Source organism: Lathamus discolor, chromosome 1, assembly GCF_037157495.1.
Source record: "Lathamus discolor isolate bLatDis1 chromosome 1, bLatDis1.hap1, whole genome shotgun sequence".
NCBI lineage: Eukaryota > Metazoa > Chordata > Aves > Psittaciformes > Psittacidae > Lathamus > Lathamus discolor.
In genome coordinates, this window is record NC_088884.1 from 12,768,062 (window position 1) to 12,791,193 (window position 23,132).

The 23,132-nt window shown below is 40.8% G+C and overlaps 1 protein-coding gene across 1 annotated transcript in view; it reads right to left on the bottom strand.

Moving 5' to 3' along the window:
* PDZRN4 (PDZ domain containing ring finger 4) overlaps nucleotides 1-23,132 on the bottom strand; it is a 256,515-nt gene that overhangs the window by 39,984 nt on the left and 193,399 nt on the right. The window contains exons 4-5 of the mRNA XM_065664959.1: nucleotides 4,412-4,665; nucleotides 2,315-2,417 (exon numbers count right to left, since the gene is read on the bottom strand). Coding sequence (XP_065521031.1) covers nucleotides 2,315-2,417; nucleotides 4,412-4,665 — 357 coding nt within the window. The remainder of the gene's footprint in view (nucleotides 1-2,314; nucleotides 2,418-4,411; nucleotides 4,666-23,132) is intronic.

Consider the following 23,132-nt stretch of genomic DNA (forward strand, 5'->3'; position numbering starts at 1 on the left):
TAGGTTAAAAACAACCCTTCTAAAACTCTGTTTCTGGGTTTGGGTTTTTGGTTTTAATATTGGATTACTTCTCACATCTGACTCACAAAAGGAAACGCTGGCATAACTGAGGGGTCAGAAAACACAAGGGCAAGGGTGGGACTGAGTGGTCACAGCAGGGTGACCACTAAGTCAAAACTGCGGTAGAGACCCTGACATTGGACCATAGCCTCTGCTCCACTCACTGTCCTGCTGCTTCTCCCCTGGATTGGTAACATCAGCTGATAAATCCCTTTTGACTCTGCCCTTTATGAGACTTTTCTTTTTTTCATTGTAGATATTTATCTTTGGGGACAATGCTATCACTTTTTCCAGCTCCCTAGCTACAGCAAGGGAGCTTAATAATATCTTATAAGGACCTGAAATAACAGATAACAAAACCAGTGAGTAACCTAAATCATAGTATTACTATACAGGCTTAAATTTTGGGAATGTCTTTCATGTCTAGAGATCTACTAGTTAAAGGATCCAAGATGTTTTTGTTTCTCTTTCAAAACCTTCGTATTTAGTAGAAAGCTGCTTCTCAAAGGAAACCAGACAGTTCCCCCCCTATATAAATTTCACATGAAACACTTTATTTCAGTCACTCAGCGAATTTGCCTTGGGCAACTGAACCACAGCTGACAGCAAATTAATGGCTACGATGGTGTGATTAGCAGAGATTACAGGCAACTGAGAACCTGCCCAAGCATTTCCATTGTCACAATACTTATGCCAGCTATTATTATGGATTAATAATGGTCATAAAGAGGACCTGATTCCAGGCAGACTCTTTAAAACTGTTAGTATTTGAATATGTCAATTCTGATTAAACAGTGAAAATTATTTTTATCTAACCATTTTGGAAGATACTTTCCCTAGATGCTTACCTTACTAATTTATTTAATAATTACTAGAAAAATAGTCCCTATTTACATTTAAGGAAGAAGTAACATAAGCAAACACACTTGACAGAGAAATTTACTATTCTATTACACATGGAGAGTTAAACCAGAACTTAAGCTCTGAGACCTTTGTGCTGTGAGATACCACACCAAAACCCAACTGGGAAGAAATAATGATTTCAGTAATCCCTAGCAATGATTTTTTGAGGAGTTCAAATAAAAGTTTCCTTGTTCTGATTGAGATTCACTAAGTAGATATTATTTGATTTTTCTGCTTCCTAGGGGAAGAACTTCATAGTCCCCAGGCTGCCAGAAGAAAAGAACAATAAGCTGAACTTGCAGTAGAGCATTTTAGCCGCTAAAGACACGACAGAAGTGAACACACGGCATATTTGCCAAAGCTTTTGCCATTAATTTCATTTCCAAATGTCAACCAGTTATATGAAACCTTTAAAAAGGTTCCTTAAGGGAGAGCAAACAAGATGATAGGATATTTAAAATCTTGTATTAAAGATATTTAATTATTTATAATCACTAATTTAAAATACAGTAACTTGAACTTATGCAAAGACTCAGCACTATTTAATACTAAAAATAACCATCTGCTTCTAAGCCTGTCCCTATAAACGTTTTATTACAGGGTGACAAAGTATGAAAAGCTAATGAATGGCAGACAAGAAGACTATTTAGAGATTGAAATGAAAATCTAACGAAGAGCAACATCACCAATCACGTTATAATTTTGGGAGGCCTTACATAATGATTTTCCAGTGACTCTGAAACACATCCACCCTTGTCACTGGAGAGTACAGTACTTTAACAGCAAAGGGACATTTGTGATACAGAGCACAGTTTCCTATAATTGCAATACTTACAATGACAAATATCAAAGAGCAAGTAATAAAAACTATATTAATTTTCAAAGTTGTTGCCTGATCTTGCAAACACTGAAGTACACACCAAAATAACTGGGAGACTGATCTGTAAGGCATGAGACATAAGGCCAACTGATTCTTAAAATTAGGGGGGGAAAAAAGCAATTAAGCTTCCAGTTACAATTGTAATTTTGGAAAGGCTTGCTTTAGCATGTTAAAACTGCAAAAGCAAAGCATCTGAGTTAGTCTCCACTGCACAAAGAGAGAATATGTTTAATAAGCCCCCTGGACTTTTAAGTAGCCACCCACTGCAGAAGTCTGCTTTCACATTTCACGTGTGTAGCCTAACCCCAGTAAAGCCTGTGACATTACACAGGTATAAAATAAAATAGTCTTTGGTGCCAATTTTTTAAGAAGTATTCCCACTCTCATTTTCCTGAGGAGCGTGCTGTCAGCTGTGCAAATATCATATCTATAATAACGGAAATAAAGGCTGAAGTGTGCCAGTGATCTTACCTCATACTCAAAGTCCTCTGCTCTATCTGCATCAGCAGGCAGGCTGGAAAGATACTCATTACCTTCATAAAATTCATGCTCCACTGGGTGAAGAGAATGGCAGCTGTGTGGAACAAAGCATTACAACAACAATAGATGAGACAATAGGGTTTTTTTAAATTAAAAAGTTACAAGAAACCCCCACTTCTCTGTAGTTTTCTCATCTCTGGAATGCTACTCAGAGTGGCCTGACAGCCTGAAAGAAACAATATGAAGAAGCAGCACAGACTGTTTTCTTTCCAAAGGCTCATACTCCAGCTGAGTTAATTTTGCTGGGCTTGTCTTTTGTCAGATTTAAGGGTCTGTTTGGGCCAAACTACTTAATTATGACAATATGGGATTCCTTATGCTCATAAAAGTACCTAACTCCAGATTCATGTGCTGCGTCATGGCCAAGGGCAACTCACTAATTATCTGATTATAAAGCCTTGAACATCCACACTCTACAACCCACACCAGGCTCACAAATTGCTAAAGAACTAGCATAAACCAACTCGCATTATCCTATTCTGTTACAGTGATAACAGGGTGGTGAAATGCATTTGAGTAGATGCACACTTAAAAATGTCAGTAAACTGCACTTTTAAATGGGCTTGGAGCACAAAGAATAAAATCTTTACAATGTGCACTTAGGTACAGACTTAGAACCAAGGCTGGATCCCAACCATGCAGCACCCAGTGTGCATTTATCTTAGTACAGCTAGGAAAGTTTCCCTATGCAGAGGATATTGGAACTTCAATCACAGTAGCATAGAGTTTAGTAATACCCAGTAACAGCTCAAAAGTAAACATGTATCATGCTTCATCTCCCTTATGAGGAGAGGCTGAGGGAGCTGGGTCTCTTTAGCTTGGAGAAGAGGAGACTGAGGGGTGACCTCATCAATGTTTACAAATATGTAAAGGGTAGGTGTCAGGATGATGGAGCTAGGCTTTTTTCAGTGATATCCAGTGATAGGACAAGGGGCAATGGGTGTAAACTGGAGCATAGGAAGTTCCACGTTAACATCAGGAAGAACTTCTTTACTGTAAGAGTGACAGAGCACTGGAACAGGTTGCCCAGGGGGGTTGTGGAGTCTCCTACACTGGAGATATTCAAGGCCCACCTGGACAAGTTCCTGTGTGATGTACTGTAGGTTACCCTGCTCTTGCAGGGGGGTTGGACTAGATGATCTTTTTAGGTCCCTTCCAACCCTTGGGATTCTGTGATTCTGTGATTCTAGCTGCGCAGCTGTTAAGTGGTAAACTCAATCCAGCATTTGGCTGACAAGTCCTCTCTGAGACAGTCTACCAAACTTTACCAGAACTTCTACAAATGGAGCTGCATCAAAGTCAAAAGTGGGATGTTCTCTATTAGCATCAGTTCTGCAGAGATGCATGAGATGCACGAGATGCACGGCATGCCAGAAAATCAGTGGAAAAGCTCTAGGCCTATCACAGTTTTGCTGGCTACAGACAGAGGGCAAGGGTCAACCACTAGATGCTGCTTGTGAGGTGGAGTCCAAGGAGGAAAAAGCCTACACCCTATTTCTGTATAAGCACCGCCTGTTGGTGTTTGCATTCAATTCAGTTTCAAGGAACTCAACTGAGGGATAATATAATTCATATCATTTGCTGTATGACAGGTGAAATTGTGCTTTTGATCTCTGTATTTTTTAATTGTTTTGCTTTTGATAAGAGGACCTTTAAATTAAATAATCTGTTTCTTTGATTTTGTAGTAAGATATTTGGAAGAACAGAAAGCAACAAGACAGCTCTTTCTAAACCTGAAGAAGCCTTTCTGGTATTTTGGAACACAGAAGTGTTTTCCTTCTTGACTAGGGCTTAGCTGTTTGGATGATCAAACATATGAACGCAAAGTAAACACGGCCAAAATTCCTTCCTGTAGCTCTAATCCATGAACAGAGTTTAGGAAAACTGTCACTGAAGCCTGACTAGGACAGTGATTATCAACATTTAGAAATTATTTAAAGTGCTCCTGATGCTTTCTCTAGAGAAGGCTACAAGCGTACCCCTGCAAAGCCCCAGTCCTTCAGGCAAACAGCAGAAGATAAACCATACCTGTCTGAGAGTAGAAAAGGGCAGATATCAGGAACTGGTGGTGTGGAAGGCCTTAGCTTGGCCAGAGCCATAATGTGCTCAAAAGTGATGTCAGTCTGAGTGCTGGCATCCACAAGCCGAACATCCTGAGAGCTACCATGAGCTTTGCTGATTGGGGCTCGTCGTAAAACCTGAACGACAATTGGCTCCTTGGCATTGCGAAAAGCTTCCACTGCCTCTTCATGGGTGGCCTTGGAGAGGTCCTTCCCATTGACCTAGAGAAAAACAAAAATACACCAAAGGTTACTCGCAGAAGACAGTATAATAATATGGGTGTAAAATACAGGGAGATGAACGATTTGTGTACTACATCAAGCCACATGCTGACTGGCCTGTACTTTGGCATCCATGCAAGAAGGAAGATAAAGCTGGGAGGTAAAAGAAATTCTTTAACCTTTGCTAGAAATTAAAAATAGTTTGAACTCTTCCATAACTGTCCCTATAGAATATGAACACAGCAAAGAAACGACAGTATTTAGAAAAGTCACTGGAAATTACGTCTCTCATGCTATTTTATTCACCTCAGAAAATACAAATAAAACCAGAGGGGTGCCTTTAATTTTCAATTTCAGCATTTTCTGTGCCATGTAACTGTTTTAAAGGATTTCTGGCACAGCATTGTTATTAATGCAGATGTCAATAAACATGTCGTTGATGTCTAAAAAGAAACAAGGCCAATTTTCAATGTTTTGTCACTTATCTGCTGTGGCCATTATACAGTCATTAAGACCAAAGATAGGAAGATTTGACTAACACAGTCAGCTGCTGAGAAATCTAAATCAAACAAACTGAAGAAACAATTTGCTATGAATAGGCAAATAAACCAGAGAAAATCATGCTGCAAATGCAGCATAGCTTTGCAAAACTGAAAGACTGTGGTGAGGTTTCTCTCTGGTACAGGCAAAGCAGCAAGGCAAACCAGACTAGATGAGGCCCTAGCATAAGCTCATATGAATTCTCATGTTTAGGGCAAAATTGAGTCCACTACAAAATGTGAGGCTATGGCAGTCAATGGCAGTCAGCAGCTAAGCTTGTGGACATAGGCAACATCCTTAGACAGAAAATACTATTCTGCTGTTTCCAAAGTAATGGGACTGCTGTTGACTGCTGGACAAGTCCTAACTGTCATGAGCTACTGTGGAGATGAGATGACCTTGTGCTGGGGTATAAAGGCAGAGTTTTCTAGTAAGGACTGTGAGTAGCTGAAGGGTACCAAAATCTGATTCAAATTTATATCCCTTGGAAAATCTCTACTCTGGCAGCAAATCAGAAGTAGGATTTGACTGCAAGTTCATGCCCAAATTAACTTTGTTGTATAGAAAATGAAGTAATGAAATTTCTGTGTAATGAACAAAATCTAAACCCTCCCCAGAAATGGGACAGACACCACAGCTGACTTTTCTCCAAAACTGGTTGGACTCAAAATTTCTTTGCCACATCACTCTTACATTCAAGAAATTCTTGGAACTTTCTTGTCATAAAGGGAACACATATGAAAGAGAACAACGCCAGCAAACTCAAAATTGCTTTTCAGACACCTTCAGTAACATTTTTAAGCCAGTCAGAAGTATTTGCAATTAAAAATGTCATATTTGAAGCAACACGTGTAACCAGAGTTCTGTCCATGTATGCGGATGGCTATGATACTGTTGACCATTAATTACATGTCTATATCAACTCAATACTTTCCCAGAGTACACGCTCGAGTACAAGGTAGAACCAGCTTTTCTCTGACACAGGATCCAAAGCAGCAGTGTTTTCATGGCTATGTTACTAACAAGGACATGAAAAATAACCACACCATGGCATAGCTACCAATGCAAAGGTCAGCAGATCTTTCTAGCAAACCCTGATACTGTATGTGGTGATGAGAAGTCTAGAAATTATGTGAACAGGTTTCTATACATAAAAAAACTCAAAATTCCCTAGGCTGAATGCCTGGGACCACTGGAAGTTCCATACTACTGCAGCCTACACTGTGATCAAGTAATATGAATAGCAGCTATCTTGGTCATCTAAGTTTAATGCATATTATAGTTTCTCTAATGACTGAAGTAAAAAATGTGAAGACTTCATGTTAAGATTTTATCATTTAAATTATCATCCATCAAATTATAACCTTGGGTTACGTCAATCTAAGTTCCATGGGAAAATATCAGTGGTATAGAAGAGGAAGGGACAGAGCAGTCAAAGAACAAGTTCTGTTATAAGAAAATAAATCAAATTTCTCCAAGGAGTGAGCTTCTGCACACCTTCCCCAATAGCACAAGTTATACTGCTAGGGTGTTTAAACTTAACCCCGTATAATAGAGGCAATTAGAGATAAAGCTTCCAGCCCGGATCTTCTAGTCAGTTTTCAGTTCAGCCCTTGCTTCATTGTTGCTTCTGAGATCCTATCAAGGACACAATTTTCCACAGTTTCCACAGTTTTTATAACAAAAGAAGGCTATAAGGCCTCTCATTTCTAAGGCCCTAGGAACAGGAAAATTACTTCCCAAACCCTTTTAACACTTCGGATAAGTTTTGTATAACTATAAGGTGTTTCTTCTAAAAGCAAATGCTTGGGAATAAATACCACATAGCACTGTATCAATTTTTTCCCTTCTCTATCCCAGTTGAACCACATTGGTTTCGGCACAAGCTGACCATTTAATCAGAGATCCACATCAGCAAAGCAAAAAGATATTTGGATAGCATACTGAATACATTATGAGGGGTTTTTTTGAAAACCAGAAGCTCTGTTTATTCACATCTGTCAATACTTAGCACTTTTTCTGAGGAAATAGACATAAATTCACAACCATGCCATTTACATGCAAATTGTTCTTCCAAAGAATTATAATATTTTAAAATCGCAAGAGTGTGAAAAATCACAAAAGTTACAAATTGTTATTTATCCTGGGAACCTATGGCTGCCCTCTGTTTTCATCTAAATGTCTATTTAATTTGAAGACTTTAAAAGCATCCCATCCTTTATGTTGGCTTCTGATGAAACACAACCACTTTGGAAACCCAATACTTGTTTAAATTGTCACTTGAAGTTCATCAACACACTTTGGCAATCTGCATAAAGGTCACCTAATTCATGAATGCCACCTTTCTCAAAAGAAAATCTATAGCTGAATTACTCTATGCTGGCAGCTGTCCTGCCCACTTTGGGGCTCGGAAGAGAGAATTTATTTTAAAACCTAAAGCAAATACTACAGATGGGGTTAGAAGCTCTCTTCACATAGCTTTTTAAGGGCTTTCTGCCTCCTGCATTATCCCCCAACTTCACACTCACGTATAGTTATCCTGGGAGCCATAGACAGCTGAGCACTTATTTACAGCAAGCCACTTACAGGTTCTTAGTGGATGATTAAATAAATTTCTTGCCTCGGAAAGGTTACTTTCAGTGGAATCCAGGGTACTGTTTTAAGTGGATAGAGAAATCAGTCACTTTTAACAGTCAACACAAAGACATGGGAATACATTTGTTGTAGCAGATGGGCTAATTAATCCACAAGCAAGTTGTGAATGTTAAGTAAAGAATATATCTTTTCTCATGTAAACCATCCTCCTGCCCTGTTTGATTAAGCTTCTGTTTAATGAACACTCTCCCCTTGATTTTGGACACACTGCAAAGTCTGGGCTACTTTTCAACGTCTCCCCCAGAGTGACTGGTGGCCACAGCCTGGGTCTTGGCAACTCCCTTTGGATTCCTGCTCTAAACCCAACCACATGCAAACCCTCATCATTATCAGAAAATAAACCAGCAAACAAATTTGTCTTTCATGCGCAAATCAACTGACATTGGCCAACTGCCACTTTTAATGCCAGCGCCACTGGGCTTATTCCCACTCACGCAGAGGTGGACAGCAGAGAAGGAAAAAAGGATAGGACTAAATAACAAAACAGTGACTGTGAAAAAAAAAAAAAGTAGGTGAATGGTTGTTAGGTTATCCTTTGGGTTCTACCAAAAAGAAAAGAAAAATCAGTTCTTTGAGAAGACTGCTTCCAGGATTTAAGTGTTAAGTGCCTGTGACTGAATGAAATAGACCTGTCTTCTAACACTTTTTTGTTCTTGGTAATTCCTTCTAACATTGCCCAGAATTTTTCCTATAGTCTTTGATTGCTCCATAATAAGAGGAAAAAGGGGAAAATAGGAAAAAAAGATGTGTAGTCATGTGAATGCAACCATCACAAATGGTGCCACATTAGCAGATCATGAGATAATCTATCCTCAGCAAAACCCCAGCATAGGCAAGTTGCAATCTAAGATGAGATCTGCTGGAGTAGAATCCTTGGAGACCCTTAATTTAATCAGCAAAGACAAAGGAAAGGATAACCAGAGAGACCAGAGGGCTCTGCTAGAGCAGAGGTGTCCAGACATAAGGGTTTCCCAGCAAAATGACAAGAGATGCTGTCTGACATGATGACAGAGTTCATACAAGGCTCACTGTCCTAGGAGATTTCAACACCCATGCGAAAGACGTCTCTGACCTGACAGGTGCTAAATCTGCTCTCATCACAGCAGTCTCTTCACCTCCAATACTTCGCCCTCAATGTATCCAGGCTACAACACCCTGGGTACACCCCTGCATAGCAAACTGGCAGAAAGGATCAAACACTCTCCCTTAGTTTGACCAGTCTTTCTTTAGGACAGGAATTTGAGCCCTCCCTAACTGCAAGACACAGAAAAAGAACAAAACGAAAACCACCTTCCTCCCAGACTTACAGCTTCTAGCACATACAGGCTCTACAAAACTTCCACTGCGGAGGGCCACCAGCTACAATGCTGTCTAGGCAGGACAGGAGGGCACAGGACATGTAAGCTACCAGCAACATGCGTGCTGCAGAGGACACCGCAACTCTTCTGTTAACGCAAATGTGATAGCTCATCTACAGAAAGGGCAGTTGACATGCTGACCTTCTAGGTTACAGTTCCCTACTAAGCTGCATTTCTTCAGCAAGTTAATCTGAAAGGTAGCTAATTCAGCCATTACCCAGTATCACTATCTCAGTCAGGGTTCATGGAAGTTCAGTAAAAGGACAACTTTTATTATGCTGGTTAATGACATTTCCTCTTCCTTAGCCAGAAGAAAGAAGTGACACTTGTTCCTAATTGATCCTTTGTTGCCCTGACTGCGAAATCTTGTCATCCCTCCTAAAAGTTAACACAAGCTGCTGAACATGCAGGGTCTGGCTGCTTCCCTAAGATATGAACCACAGGCTTGCAATGAGAATTACATCTCCATTACCTGCAGAGCTGAAGTCTATCCTGTTGGATAGTTTGCGTAGCTGGCTCAACAGTACTGAATAGGCAACGCTCAGTACTTGCAGCCTTCTGTGCATCTTCCCACTTCCATTTCCCAGTATTTAGCAGAAATCTACTGTGGCTGAAAAGCCTATAGTTAAAGTTTTAATCTAAGCGAGACAAAAGAAATGTTACAAAAAGTAGGAAAACAGAAATATACCCACTTCTAGTCTGCAAAGGTTCCTTCTGGGGGGAGATAACCCAGTGACTTCTTGGCAATTTTAATTATCTAAACAGCAGCTGTGAGAAAAAATGAACTCTTCTTTCAAGTGACCTCAAGACGATGCTTCATTTTGCCTGAGTTGTCCACCACAATCAGTGCATCTATGGGCAGGTCTGACAGCTGCAACACCTCTCTGCGAAGGACATGACACATCCTCAAAAGACCCCTGCAAAGAGCTGGACACTGGCTGAAAAGTATTGTCTAATAAGCTATCCTAGGGAATTCAGCAGATTTTTAAACTGGAGAAAGTGCCCCAGGTAGATGTACAGGGAATGGAGTTCTCATCACAACTGCAGTAAACTACAGCAAACTAGTGAGCAGGGCTTGTGTGGCTGTTTCAACGATATTGAATGGGCAACACTACCTTTAGGAGGAGGTTTGGGATTTTAAATTCCAAATTTAGTGACTACTCAATTGCATTTAAGGCATTGAGTATAGAAAAAGGATGGTGTTTTGGAAGCTCACCTATAATATGCTTCCAGCTGTGGTTAGGCACAATCATCATTCACCACAAATGCCTTTGATCATTTCAATCTCCTCTAGCTGTGTATGGAAAAGTCCACCCTGGGAGACACCTTGACATTTCCATGCCTAAATCTCTTTGTGGATCTAGGCCCTCACATTAGACATATTTCAAAAAAACCCGACTTGGATGCTACAGCTCAGGAAGCTCACACCTCCAGGATAACTGCGCCCGCTCCAACAAGTTTAAAAGCACTGCTGAGTTAGTAGTTCCAATACATGGCCAAAATGCGACCTGAATTCCTGCACCTCACAACATGAGTCTTGACAGTCTGTGTAACTGGAGAATACTCCTTCCACCTCTTCCTCACTGTGCTTTAGACCAATTTATATCTCCTATAAATCCTTTCAAGTCCTTTGGTGCTGATGTTGTTTTGCAACATCAGAACAACTCAGAAAGCTCAGCTCAGAAAGCACAGCTCAGAACAAACAGCAACAGCTCAGAAAAGATTCACTTGAGTTTTGAAAGAGAGAACGTACTATTATCTGCACTTCTCATGGTTTGTGCTATCTGCAGTTCTCTTGGTTTGTGAATGAAATGAAAACATCAAATTAAACTTAAGAATCAATGCACTAGTTTCATAGTGAGCTGCCCAGAGACGTATTTGTGAGCAGTCCTTTTCTGACTCCCTCAATCTGCCTAGCAGACCTGTTACTAGTTGATGCGGTCATCTTTCTTGCATCTCCTTCCAGCTGATATTCCCAGTCTCATTCTCCTTGCCCTCGCTTTGCTACCTCTGGTCTCCCTCTTCTTTAAGCGCAAACCATTTTTTGTACCCCAGGGGTCTCCTTTCTCTCATGCCTGCCAATTCCAGCGTCCTCCATCCTTCTTTTCCTGTACCCTTCTCTACTAAGACCTCCCATTGCCTCTCAAAGAACCTGTCCCCTACCCATGGGATGTGAATGCTGGCACTTGTCATCCTCCCATGCTGACAGCTGGACAGCCTGAACACTCATGAGGTCTGCCTTCACCAGCACCTCCTGGTACCAACACAAATGCTCAGCTAACCCAGATGGTGGTGTAACAAGGCTGGAGTGTGTTTACTATGTAAATTGTTTTAATATTGACAAACAGTTTTTCTAATGATATTAGAATTCTGCCTGAGGGCAATAAAGACCAAACTAGCTGTGGCATGCATAAAAAATGTTGAGTTACTTCTTGATATAATTAGACCATCAATTATTACATTAATCATTGCAAACTTTTTATATTTGTGGATAGGAGGTTATAAATGTCTCACAAGATCTACCACATACAGCAACCCTTTAATGGCAGAGAAAAATATAATCAAGGGCCACTGTGTGTGCTCAGAACAAATCATTTTTATCTCTAAGCCCCTGCACTGAATGCTGCGTTCTCCTGTGAACTTCATGGTGTCTCTGCTCTACCACAAGCTCACTCTGCAATTCATCTTCCAGGGTATGCATTTTTCTCAGGGAAGAGGCACTTCCAAAGGCAGTTGCTATTACAAGTTTTAGGAAATCAAATTAATGACATTCTTTAATCATCTGCAATCCCCAAAGAATAATGGAAGAGGCTGAATGGCATGTTTCAGGACTCTGTAAATAACATATTTCAGGACTCTGTAAATAACATATTTCAGGACTCTGTAAATAACATGTAGTTGCTTTTCTCCTTTTCAGAGAATCACATTCTACATTTCACTAACACAAAAAATATCTCTTTCACCTCTACCCCCGCCCCCCCAGCCTTCCATGAACTCAGCCACGGCTAGCATCACCACATGAATGGTACACTTATCACTGTCATAACAATTCATCCACCTTCAGACGCCTGAAACTCCTGGTCTCCTCTGAACTGAGGAGTTTAAAAAGATGGATGGCTGCCTTCTGGCTAATTGTGGGAGTTCTTTCATTACTATAAAAAGACTTTTTATATCTCAAGTGACTTTATAAGCAGTGAATAATGAGACTTAAAGTCTTTGGAAAGGAGTCCACTGATCAAATGCTAGGATAACTTATGGGCACAGTGACCTTTTCCCCAGTAAGACACTCCAAACTGCTGCTGTTGGCATATTATTAAAATTCCCCATTTAAGGCATGCAGTTAAGCACGAGGCAGACTTTATTTTTTATTTTTAACCTCAATTTAAGGTAGCACAGCAGGAGACAGAGCTCTCCCAGCAAGCCAGCTTCCCCGGTCACAGCAATCCTCGCCCCAGCAAGGCAGCACTTCTCTGCCAGCATGTCCACCAGCAAGCACCAGCACACTGGTCTGGCTCTTACAAACTGCAGAGAAGAGCAGCTGACAGCACATTGCTTCCAGCCTCTCTGGTAAATAGTTTTGCGTTGGCCAAGAGGGTGATCCACGTGCCAGCATTTCACACAGCAAAACAGCAGTGATGTTATACCCAACACCAGAGCGCTGAGCTTGCTCCCAGGCCTGACCAAAACCTTGGCCAAGTCCCAGATGCTGCCACACATGTATCCCAACCCAGTGTCCTGCTGGGGTGCTAAGGTTAGTGTGCTTCAAAAAAGCACCTGTGCTTGCTTTTCTTTACTGAACATACAACAGACTTGCTGTACTTTAACATGCATTTCTTACTGCGTATCTGCTTTAATTTGTATCTTAAAGGAATAGAAAAGGCTCCTCCTCTCTTAAAATTAAACTTGGAGGTTCCCTTTCATTATTTTTCCATTCTTCTCTCATGCTGCCTAGACACTAATTTGACATTGTTGTTCTCCATTGATTTTCATGGCTTTGCTCCAGAAGAAGCATATTGGCAACTTTTTTTTGGCATAGTAGTACTTGCAAAAATTCCTTCCAATTTTTACAGGACTAAACATTTAAAAAATACTTTTGTCAAGCTCACATGTATTTAGATTCACTCAGCCGTGGGGACTGACACAGCAACAGATTACAATGAAGTTTAACTTCATCCTGCCTCTGGAACACGACATATGGCAACTTCCTTCAGCTCTTTTTCAAAGAAGAAGAAAATGAATTCACTGATCTGATAAAATGAAGCAAGCAATGCAGCCTTACCTGCCATTCAAAAGTCCATCAGATGCTTTTGTACCAGGAAGTTCCCAGTAGCTTTTGGTAAAGCTTAGCCATAGTTTTTATTTGAACATCAAGAGAGCAGGTAATATTACCAATAGCGTGCTTGCACACATTTAGTTACACACAATGAACACAAAGGAAACTACATACAGATGCATAGAAAGGGATCTAATGAAACATATGTGTGTGTTTCTTCACTTTTACTTCTCTCTCTCTTGTTTCAATCCTCTTTTAAACACTATTGAATCATGTAGGATTACTTTATTTTTTTCTACCAAGTGATGGCTTACTGCAGTGACACAGGTATTTGACAATGTTTGTTTATAAAGTTTAATTGCTTCATTCCTTCTTAGCAGTAAAAAAGCTAAGGGATAATGGTAAGTGAATATCAGGACCTGCTTAATTATATCTTATTTATACAGCACCATGGCTGTGTACACGTCTTCAGTAGTAAGAGCTGCAGCTCCTTCCCGGCTGAAAATAAATTACAGATGCTATTTCTGTTCCACTGTTTCTATGTCTGTTCTTCCTTCTTGTGTGTCTCTCCTTGCTCTCTCTGTACCTCTGCCTTCCCTCACCACTTCCTTCCTCTTGTTCCGTTTGCCTCTTTGGCTTCCCTTCCTTATCTTTCTCCTTTGACTTCCTTTATTTTCTCAGGTCTGGTCTCTGCAGCATTATCATCATCAGCCACTCCTGCGCAGCTTTAGTATACATCACCTGCAAAGGGAACCTTCACCTGCATGAAGTCTACACATGAAGCTCCTCCATAGTGGCTTCAGAAGAGAATTAAATAGCTGGTTCATCTCAAAAAATCAGCAAAAGGCGGTTACTGATAAAGACCACACAATGCTCATCAGTTTTCTTTTCCCAGGCAATGCTGGGTGTATGGCAAGACTGTCAGAGCTCCTGTTCCAGCTCTTCAAGGCACAGCAAGGCTATTAAGGACCAAATGGATGAAAAATATGGCAGGGAGCTTACACACGGCTGGCAGGCAAGGCTGTGCAGTCAACTGGCCACTGAATATGCTGCATGAATTAGGCTTGTACCACTGTATTGCAGTACTATAAATACCACTGAAATCCAAGCAGATTTTGAAGAATCTCTGTTTCTACTGTTCAAAGGGGAAAAAATGGCCTTTGGATACCTGTGGGCAGTTCTTGCTTTCAATTGTGGGGCACCACCAAGCCCTAAAGTAAGCAGGGACTTCTAGACATTGCTGCAGTAAAAATAATGATTATACATCTGTGCTGATAATTTAGACAATGAATTATAAGGGCTCATGAATTAAAACAAACACGTTTGAAAATAAAGTTTATGGTCTAGACAATGAAAATACTTCAGCCATGGAACACTGTGGGATGTTGAGACAAGGGCCATGTTATCTTCCTTCTGTGTCAGGAATAAAAAGCCCTTTAAAAAATAGCTTTTTCTTTTTTTTTTTTTTTTAATAGACATGACATTTCACAAAAGAAAAAGGTGGGTATCAGTGGAAGAAGAAATAAGGCACTTGATTTTTTACATTATATATCAAAAGGAAGTGTTAGGCGCACATAAACTCCTGCTGGCAATATACAGATTACATACACAGGGTTATCTTATGAAGGGAGATATAAGTGCTTATAAAGGAATAGTTGAGTAACAGCTTGCTATCTAGGAATGCTTTTAATAAACTTTAAAAATCACACAGTGTTTGAAAGCACAAAGTTCCAGAGCAAATGAAGTCAAAGGTAACAGTTCTCAAATGAACTTCTTAATTAAAACTCACAGACAGAATTAGGCGCCCTATTTGCCATATTACCATGACTTCTGCCTTGTAGTGTTTTTTACACCAGCTTCTGCAACCTTCTTTAGTGGGAGGCAAGAAACTGTGACAAAACATAACATTTCTGCACTGGGTACAAATATAAACTGGGAGAGGATGCGGCTGGAAAGTGGCCCTGCAGAGAGGGATCTGGGGGTGCTGGCTTACAGCAGGTTTAGTGTGAGTCAGTGATGTGCCCTGGTCCAACCTGGTAGTTGGCCTAGATCATTGTTGTAGGTCCCTTTTGAGGAAAACATCTTTCCCCTTAAATTTAGAATCAAATAGGCTCCTGTTTCAAAATCCACATCTTGTAGGTCTTGAGAGTAGTTTTCAGGTTACTGCTGGTAGATATATTCCTCAAGAAAGCCAGGTTCCTTTCAACTTTCATGGTAAGCTGGTTTTACAAACCAGTCAAGTAAAATGTCATCGCATGAAGTTAATACTGAAAAGAACTGCAGCTGAAAAGCAGACTTCCAATAAATTGAGAAATGTCTGAAGCCAGTTCAAAATGGCAGGGCAAAATTTAAACAAACCTTCCGCACCCGAGGAGAGGCAGACACGCATAAATCATTCCCGGCAATCAATTCTACTATTTGAATTCGTCCTGACACTTGTTGGGCTCGGTCGCTGACATGGAACCGTGGCGGAAAGGCCAAGCCACTGGGGAAATTTGGCCAGCTTCCACATCTGAGAGTGAACCACCCGACTGCAGGTCTTCAACTCTCGTAGCACTGTTCTTTGTTCCAAGCATAAGCCATTTTGTCTGCTGTCTTTTAGGTCTGCCTCCAAGATCACAGGATGAAGAAAATTCTTGGATTACTATTTGCACAAAAGATGGGAAATACGGAGTGAGATTCCAGACAGGAATGGCACAGGTAGCTTTTCAGGCAGCCAATTTAAAAATAAACCTGCCAAGTTAATATTCATGGTTCTGTTTCTCACTGTAACTACTTCGCAGTTAATTCTTGATATTCTGTTAAACCAGGAAAACGGCTCAGAACAGGGACTGAGGTTTTGAATTCTGTGAAAATTCAATATTTACATACATAGGAGACAAATCTGCTCTTAATGGAGATTCTCCGAGAAGGAGATTTTTGTGAGAAAGAATTCGCACACTAGCCTCGAGTGTTTTCATTAATACCTAACAGAAATGCCATCATGCTCCGTTGTCAGTGCAGAAGTCTCACTAAAACACAGTTAAGGTAGCCAGTACTATCAAACACATGTTCAGAAAATGTGTTTTTGATCCACCTGCTCCTCCAAAACTCAGCCTTAGGAAAACCCAGAAATGGCAAGGTCAGGTACCCAGCGGTACAATTTTAATCTCCACATTCCCCTGATGCCTGTCACAGTTAGTGGAAACGAGCTGCAGGCAAGCCATCACGTCCAGTACATTGCATAGCTCTATTAAGTGAGAGAGGGATTACTTGGAGCAGCTTGTGATACTGTGAGACCTCAGAGAGGGCAATGCTGTCCCACCTGACAGCCTCATACATGATTAGCAGGTGAGCTGCACGAGTACCAAAAGGGATTCAGCATCTTCATTTTACCCTCTGTCATTTGGGCAGGAAGAAGCACAGAGCCCCTCAGATGCTGTTAGGCAGGAGATGCACATGGTCTGTGGGGCAAGCAAAGAGCCATCGTGCACAACAGGCTGGAAAGAAACTCAAAAGGAGCTTCTGGAGCTGCCATCGAAGCCTTGCAGTTAAGCAGCTCCATCTCCCCACCAGGTCTTACATTTTTCTCCAGGCCCCGGACAGTCAGCCAGGCTTGTTTAAAAGTAAGGAAATCAGTGGAATACATGACTTTCCCTTAAAAAAAGGAGGACAGTAATGTTTGGGGGCAGTCGCAGCTGCAGATTGACACAGCAGCTGAATAAGTCTTTTGCCTAGAAACTGGGAAAGCTGAACTCAGCATAACTGAGTATGAAATCATGTCTTTCACTCTGCGAGGGAGTCTTTCCATCAGGTTACTGGACATTTTGGAACGCAAAAAATTATACATTGCTTTCTGAAGCTATAATTCGAAGTAATTAAACATCAACTAACCAGCTAGTAAATAGGGCTGGAGTTAGGGAGCTTCTGTGGGTAGATTAAGGCTACTCTTCTGAAACACCCTCTCCATCCCAGGCAAATAGGTACAACAGCTATGTTCAGACACAACAGCTCTAGTCTCGATTTCTGGCTCTCTTCTCATTCTTACATTCTGATTACTTACATTTCCTTATATTCTGATTACTTGCATTTCCTAAACCATGGCTCATTACAGAATTTCTCTTTTTTTCCTCCATCTTATTGCTTCAATATTTAGTCTTCTCTCCTCCCCTCCTTCTTTCTCCCTCAGGGTTCCCAGGTAAACTCCCCAGTCCTGCTGAAGCCAGTGGTATTTTACAAGACATTAGACAAGTCATTAGGAATTGTCAGGTGAAGTTTGCTGATATTTCGGCAAAGGTCACTAATAAAAGTATTAAACAAAATCACTGCAAAGACAAACCATTCTGGAGCTCCAGCAGTAACCTCCGTAAAGTCTTTCGCTTTCCTCTTTAACACTACATGTAGATACTCCTCCAGAGTCAACTCCGTATCTTCCTTATAACTGCTTATCTAACTACTTCTTTTCCACTTTATTTAGTATTTTCCCTTATAATATCACGTCAGATATTTTTGTTTATCTGAAGTCCAGATAAAGAAGGCCTACCACATATTCTTTGTCAAGATAAGGAATTTGCTAATCTAAAAGCCTGTCAGGTTAGCCTGGCTTTGTAACCATCTACCCCTGCTTAGTCTGCAACTCATTACATCCCACTTACCCTTTGCCTCCCTCATGTGTAACATCCTTTTCTTCAAACTGTACTTTAACATCTACCACACTGTGTCTGCTGAACTTGAAGGCTTGCAAATCCCACAATGATCCTAAGCATAGGCACACCGTTTAACTTTATTCCAGCATTTCCTGCATGCTAGACTAGTTTAACAAATCTCCCTATTCAACCTGGCTGTTAATTCTCAAAACACTGGTAGCCCCTTGCCTCACAGCATAAGTACCGTTACAGTAGGGGGCTGTGCATCATCTTTATTAAAATGTTAGGGATATTCACTCCCTCTATGTTGCCTGTGTTCTCCTATCTCTTCATTCTTCAGGTGCTTTTCCCCTCCAAGCGAAACACGTAGCTGTGCAAATCATCTGAAGAGGTTTTTAGACTTTTCTACTTGATGCAGATCTTATCTCCTCAAAAAGAAGAAAATCTTCTTAAAAAGGGGCATGCTGTGATAAAATGACTACTCTCCATAGGTTGTATCTCATGAAACTACCTAAGGCACAATCTGTACAGCAGAGCAATCAGAGCAATCAGAGGAAGACAGCAATCGTTCTTTACTACTAAACACCTCGCATTTGCAGTCAAACTTCTCCAATGCAGTCCTACATTAGGCTCAAGTTCATACTGCAAGGATAACTATTTATGCTATTTTCAATTTTGCCACCAAGTAGTAGGCATGTCCTACGTAAGATGGGGCATAGAGTGGATGAAGCATCTGTAACACAATCAGAACTGAGCTCTGATTTCTGAACACAGAAAAAAAATGTAATTTGACCTTTCAGTTTTAAGAAAACTTATCTATCTGGGCAAATACACTTCAGAAGCCTCAAGTGATCTCCAATTTGGGTCACTAACCCTCAAACGATCTCCTATGAGGCACTCCAACTATCAGGAAAATTCAAACTGAATTTCAGAATCCTTAAGAGTTTCCATTTAAACACAACCAATCTTAAGAATAGAGAGACTTGTGGTTCACCATAGCAAAATCAACAAGGACTACACCTATAGGGATGCTGGGGAGGGACTCTTTGTCAGGGACTGTAGTGACAGGACAAGGGGTAACGGGTTAAAACTTAAACAGGGGAAGTTTAGATTGGATATAAGGAGGAAATTCTTTCCTGTAAGGGTGGTGAGGCACTGGAATCGGTTGCCCAGGGAGGTTGTGAGTGCTCCATCCCTGGCGGTGTTCAAGGCCAGGCTGGATGAAGCCTTGTGTGGGATGGTTTAGTGTGAGGTGTCCCTGCCCATGGCAGGGGGGTTGGAACTAAATGATCTTGAGGTCCTTTCCAACCCTAACTATTCTATGATTCTATGATTCTATGATACACTTTGGACAAAAGGTATCACAAGGTATTGGTGACAGAATAAGAATCCAGCCGCCAGTGTTCACTTTCATCTCAGTTTCATCTATAATACTGCCAGTAACATGCTTCAGTAGCCCACTAGATTCTACAATCAATTCTGACACAAGCTGAAGAAAAATCTGTATTCCCCTTATATCATCTAACTTTCACACAAAGGCCATGGCTACCTATTCTTACGATTAATTTTCTCCATGTTCATCTGAAGGTATGGATGCTGCTGTAAAAGGATGAAATTAGCAGTACCATTAACCTAGTAATTTTTGTAAGATTTAGGGAAGATCAGCCTTCAGGTAACTTAAGTGTTTATCACCTAGACCAAATTACAGAGAAAGTGGACAAACTGTTTGCCCAGCCAGCTGCTGACTGTGTTGACTTTCCCTCTGGGACACCAATCTTATCCACTCAAATCCAAATCCACTCAAATCTTATCCACTTAAATCCAAAAAAGGTTGTCTAGAAGAAAAGGGAAGCATTGGTACATCTGCCTCTTTGCAAATGCTAGAAGACATAAAAACTGGGATTTTTCTATACACAGAGAGTAGATGATAGAGTTATCTAGGTGCATAGCTGCAAACACTTATCCAAGCCAAAATATGTGGGTCTTGAGATAGATACTGCACAAGTACAATTACTCACATAATTTCTGCAGGAAAAAAACCTGTTTTAATTTGAAATATAAAGTATAGGAGAAGATATTCAGACCACCAAATGTAGACACCTAATCTAACCAACTGTTCTCTTTCTACATACAGTTAAAGACAAGAGATGGGAGGAGAGGGAGAGTCAGAGATGTACCCTAGCTGTGAGTAAGCTAAATCACCATCTGCAAATGGCCATCTCTCTCCAAAGACAATGGGGAGTCTAGAGAAATGAGCTGGTTATAAATTCCAGCACCTTGGATGGTTTGTGAACATTGTTTTAATCCATCAAATGGTATGACCTCAGCTTTGGAGAATTTAGAGAAAAATATCAGGCATTAAAATAAAATGGGAGAAGACAAGAAGAGAACAGATTTTTTAAATGCTGAAAAGCTGTATTTTATTATGGCTTTTGGTAATCCAAGGAGAACATCTCTATTAATAGATAGCAGTATTCAAGGGTGCTGTAAACATACTTCCCAGGATGAGGTCTGATTTATAGTCTTGGATGGAAATTATTCTTTCCATGTCTTATAAAAGCAGAAAAAAGCATTCGCTCAGCATGATTTCAAGTTATACAAGCACAACACAGTGGAGACTCCACTGCTTCTTGATGCCTTCTGTTAGCTCAAAGATGGTTTTCTCTTTTTTTTTTTAGAGTAACATTTTACAGGTTGTTAATCCAGAAAGTGGATTATTGCCTTTGGGTATTTTTTTTTAATAAAATAGAAAATAACTGAGGTATTTCATTGAGTATAGCTGTTGCTGTGCATTGGCAATCAGTTATTCTTCTCCCACAATATATTAGGCTTCTCAGCACTCGGACTTCCTAAAGCAGCTTCTCTAACATAGCTGGCTGTAAGCCCCTCAGAGCCAGTCTTGTCAATTATGTGTGAATTTAGAGGGATTTACACAAAAGATCATAATGAGCTGGGTTTGAAAGAGGCTTTAAAGGTGTGAGGTATTTATCCTAAAGCCCAGAACAGCTATGATGGAGATACATGTGTACTGTGCCAGCTCTTGCACTCAGACAGTGAGCGTTTTTTCATTTCAAAGTATGCTACAAAAAATGGAAGCAGAGCTGTGAATTGGGCAGCACAGGACTAAGAAAGTCCGAGGTTTGCGTTTAGCACTGGCTTGGCTTTGTCATCTTTGCCCAGTCACTTAACTTGACTCTATTTTGACATTTTCCCCTGCCTGATGTTACGCTGAAGGTAAAATAGTAGAGTTCTGACTTAAATAATAAACTATTGATTTTTTTAAATATATAATGTAAGATTTTTTTTTTTTTGCTATATATAGAGAGTATCATCTCCAAGCAAGATGCATGCCTGTTACACGATACCTCAGAAACACTGTGCAGCTGAGTTCATGTTTGCAAAGCACTTCTGAATCTCAAAGAGCACACTCACAAAGCAAACTGTAATAAGGACAGATGCTGAAGTTTGATAAAAGCTGCAGCAACAGCACAAAGCAATAACAGACAAAAGTAATGGCTGACATTTGACCCTCATTCATGCATTTCCAAATGACACCAATTTTTAAGACTGATATTGGATCACAGAACAGAGTTAGCAGACACAGGACACGTTTTGTGCAGAGTATCTGCATTTCCAATCTATCTGCCGTCTGAAGGACTCTGTTTAAAGTCTGGACACCAGTTGGCATATGCAGATAGAAATGGCTTGCAGGTACAGCTCCTGGAAAATATGAGGGCTGCAAAGAACAAGTCCTAGCCGGGAACACTCCACACGGCTCCGTCCGGCTCTGCTACTAGCATGTTCCCCCCGCAGCAGGCTGGCACCAGAAATGGCTCTGCCCTCTGGTTTCTGATTCTCAGTAACACAGTGGATACAGGCAGAGTGAACCACAAAACTGGGTTCTTTGCATACTTGCACGCTGTAGTACATGGATACAGCTAGGTCAGGAGACCACTACATTGGTTTGCTTTTAACTTGTGACACATAACATATACCCGCTCTTGGAGTCTGTTCTTTGTCACGAGGCATGAGAAAGGCTTTTTAACCACCAATGACAGGACATTCGACACATTCAGAAATTCCCTTCTTTGCCAAAAGAATGGACTGGAGAAGTCATCAGGGTAAACAGAAAAAGCTAGAATATATGTTGTATACACTAACTAGCCCTCTGGAATGCACATGTAAAACAAGGCTTGTGACACATAAAATTAATCTTAATTAAAAAAAACTCATATGAAAAATGTTAGAGGCATATTTGATGGGAGGCTAGATTATTGCTGCCTGAAGTAGAAAGATGTTTATAGACCAAGATGTGCAAAACTGGAACACTGTTTTTGCCAACTACAAATTAAGCTAATGTACCATTAAAAGCTGGCAGCTCATATACATAAAAAACATGAGATTAGGACACAGACTGTGCTATGACAAACTATCTGTGCAGAGACATGATGGGGATGTTCCAGCATCCAGCTAGGAACTTGAACATCAAGTTGCTACTTCTCTGTGGTATATTTAGGATGAGCTTTCTGAACACTAACATTACTCCAAACAAAGGTGTGCTTTCTTTTTGCTAACAGATTTTAACAATGGGTAAAAACCAGCCAAAAGGTATGAAGACTAACGAGACATAAGGCAGTATTACTGGAGACAGTATATATCATGGGTGTTGGTCGATGAGAAAATGAACATGAGCTGGCTGCAGTGTGCTCGCAGCCCAGAAAGCCAACCGTATCTTGGGCTGCATCAAAAGGAGCGTGACCAGCAGGTCGAAGGAGGTGATCCTGCCCCTCTACTCTGCTCTCGTGAGACCTCACCTGCAGTATTGTGTGCAGTTCTGGTGTCCTCAACATAAAAAGGACATGGAACTGCTGGAACAAGTGCAGAGGAGGGCCACGAGGATGATCAGGGGACTGGAGCACCTCCCGTATGAAGACAGGCTGAGGAAGTTGGGGCTGTTCAGCCTGGAGAAGAGAAGGCTGTGTGGAGACCTCATAGCAGCCTTCCAGTATCTGAAGG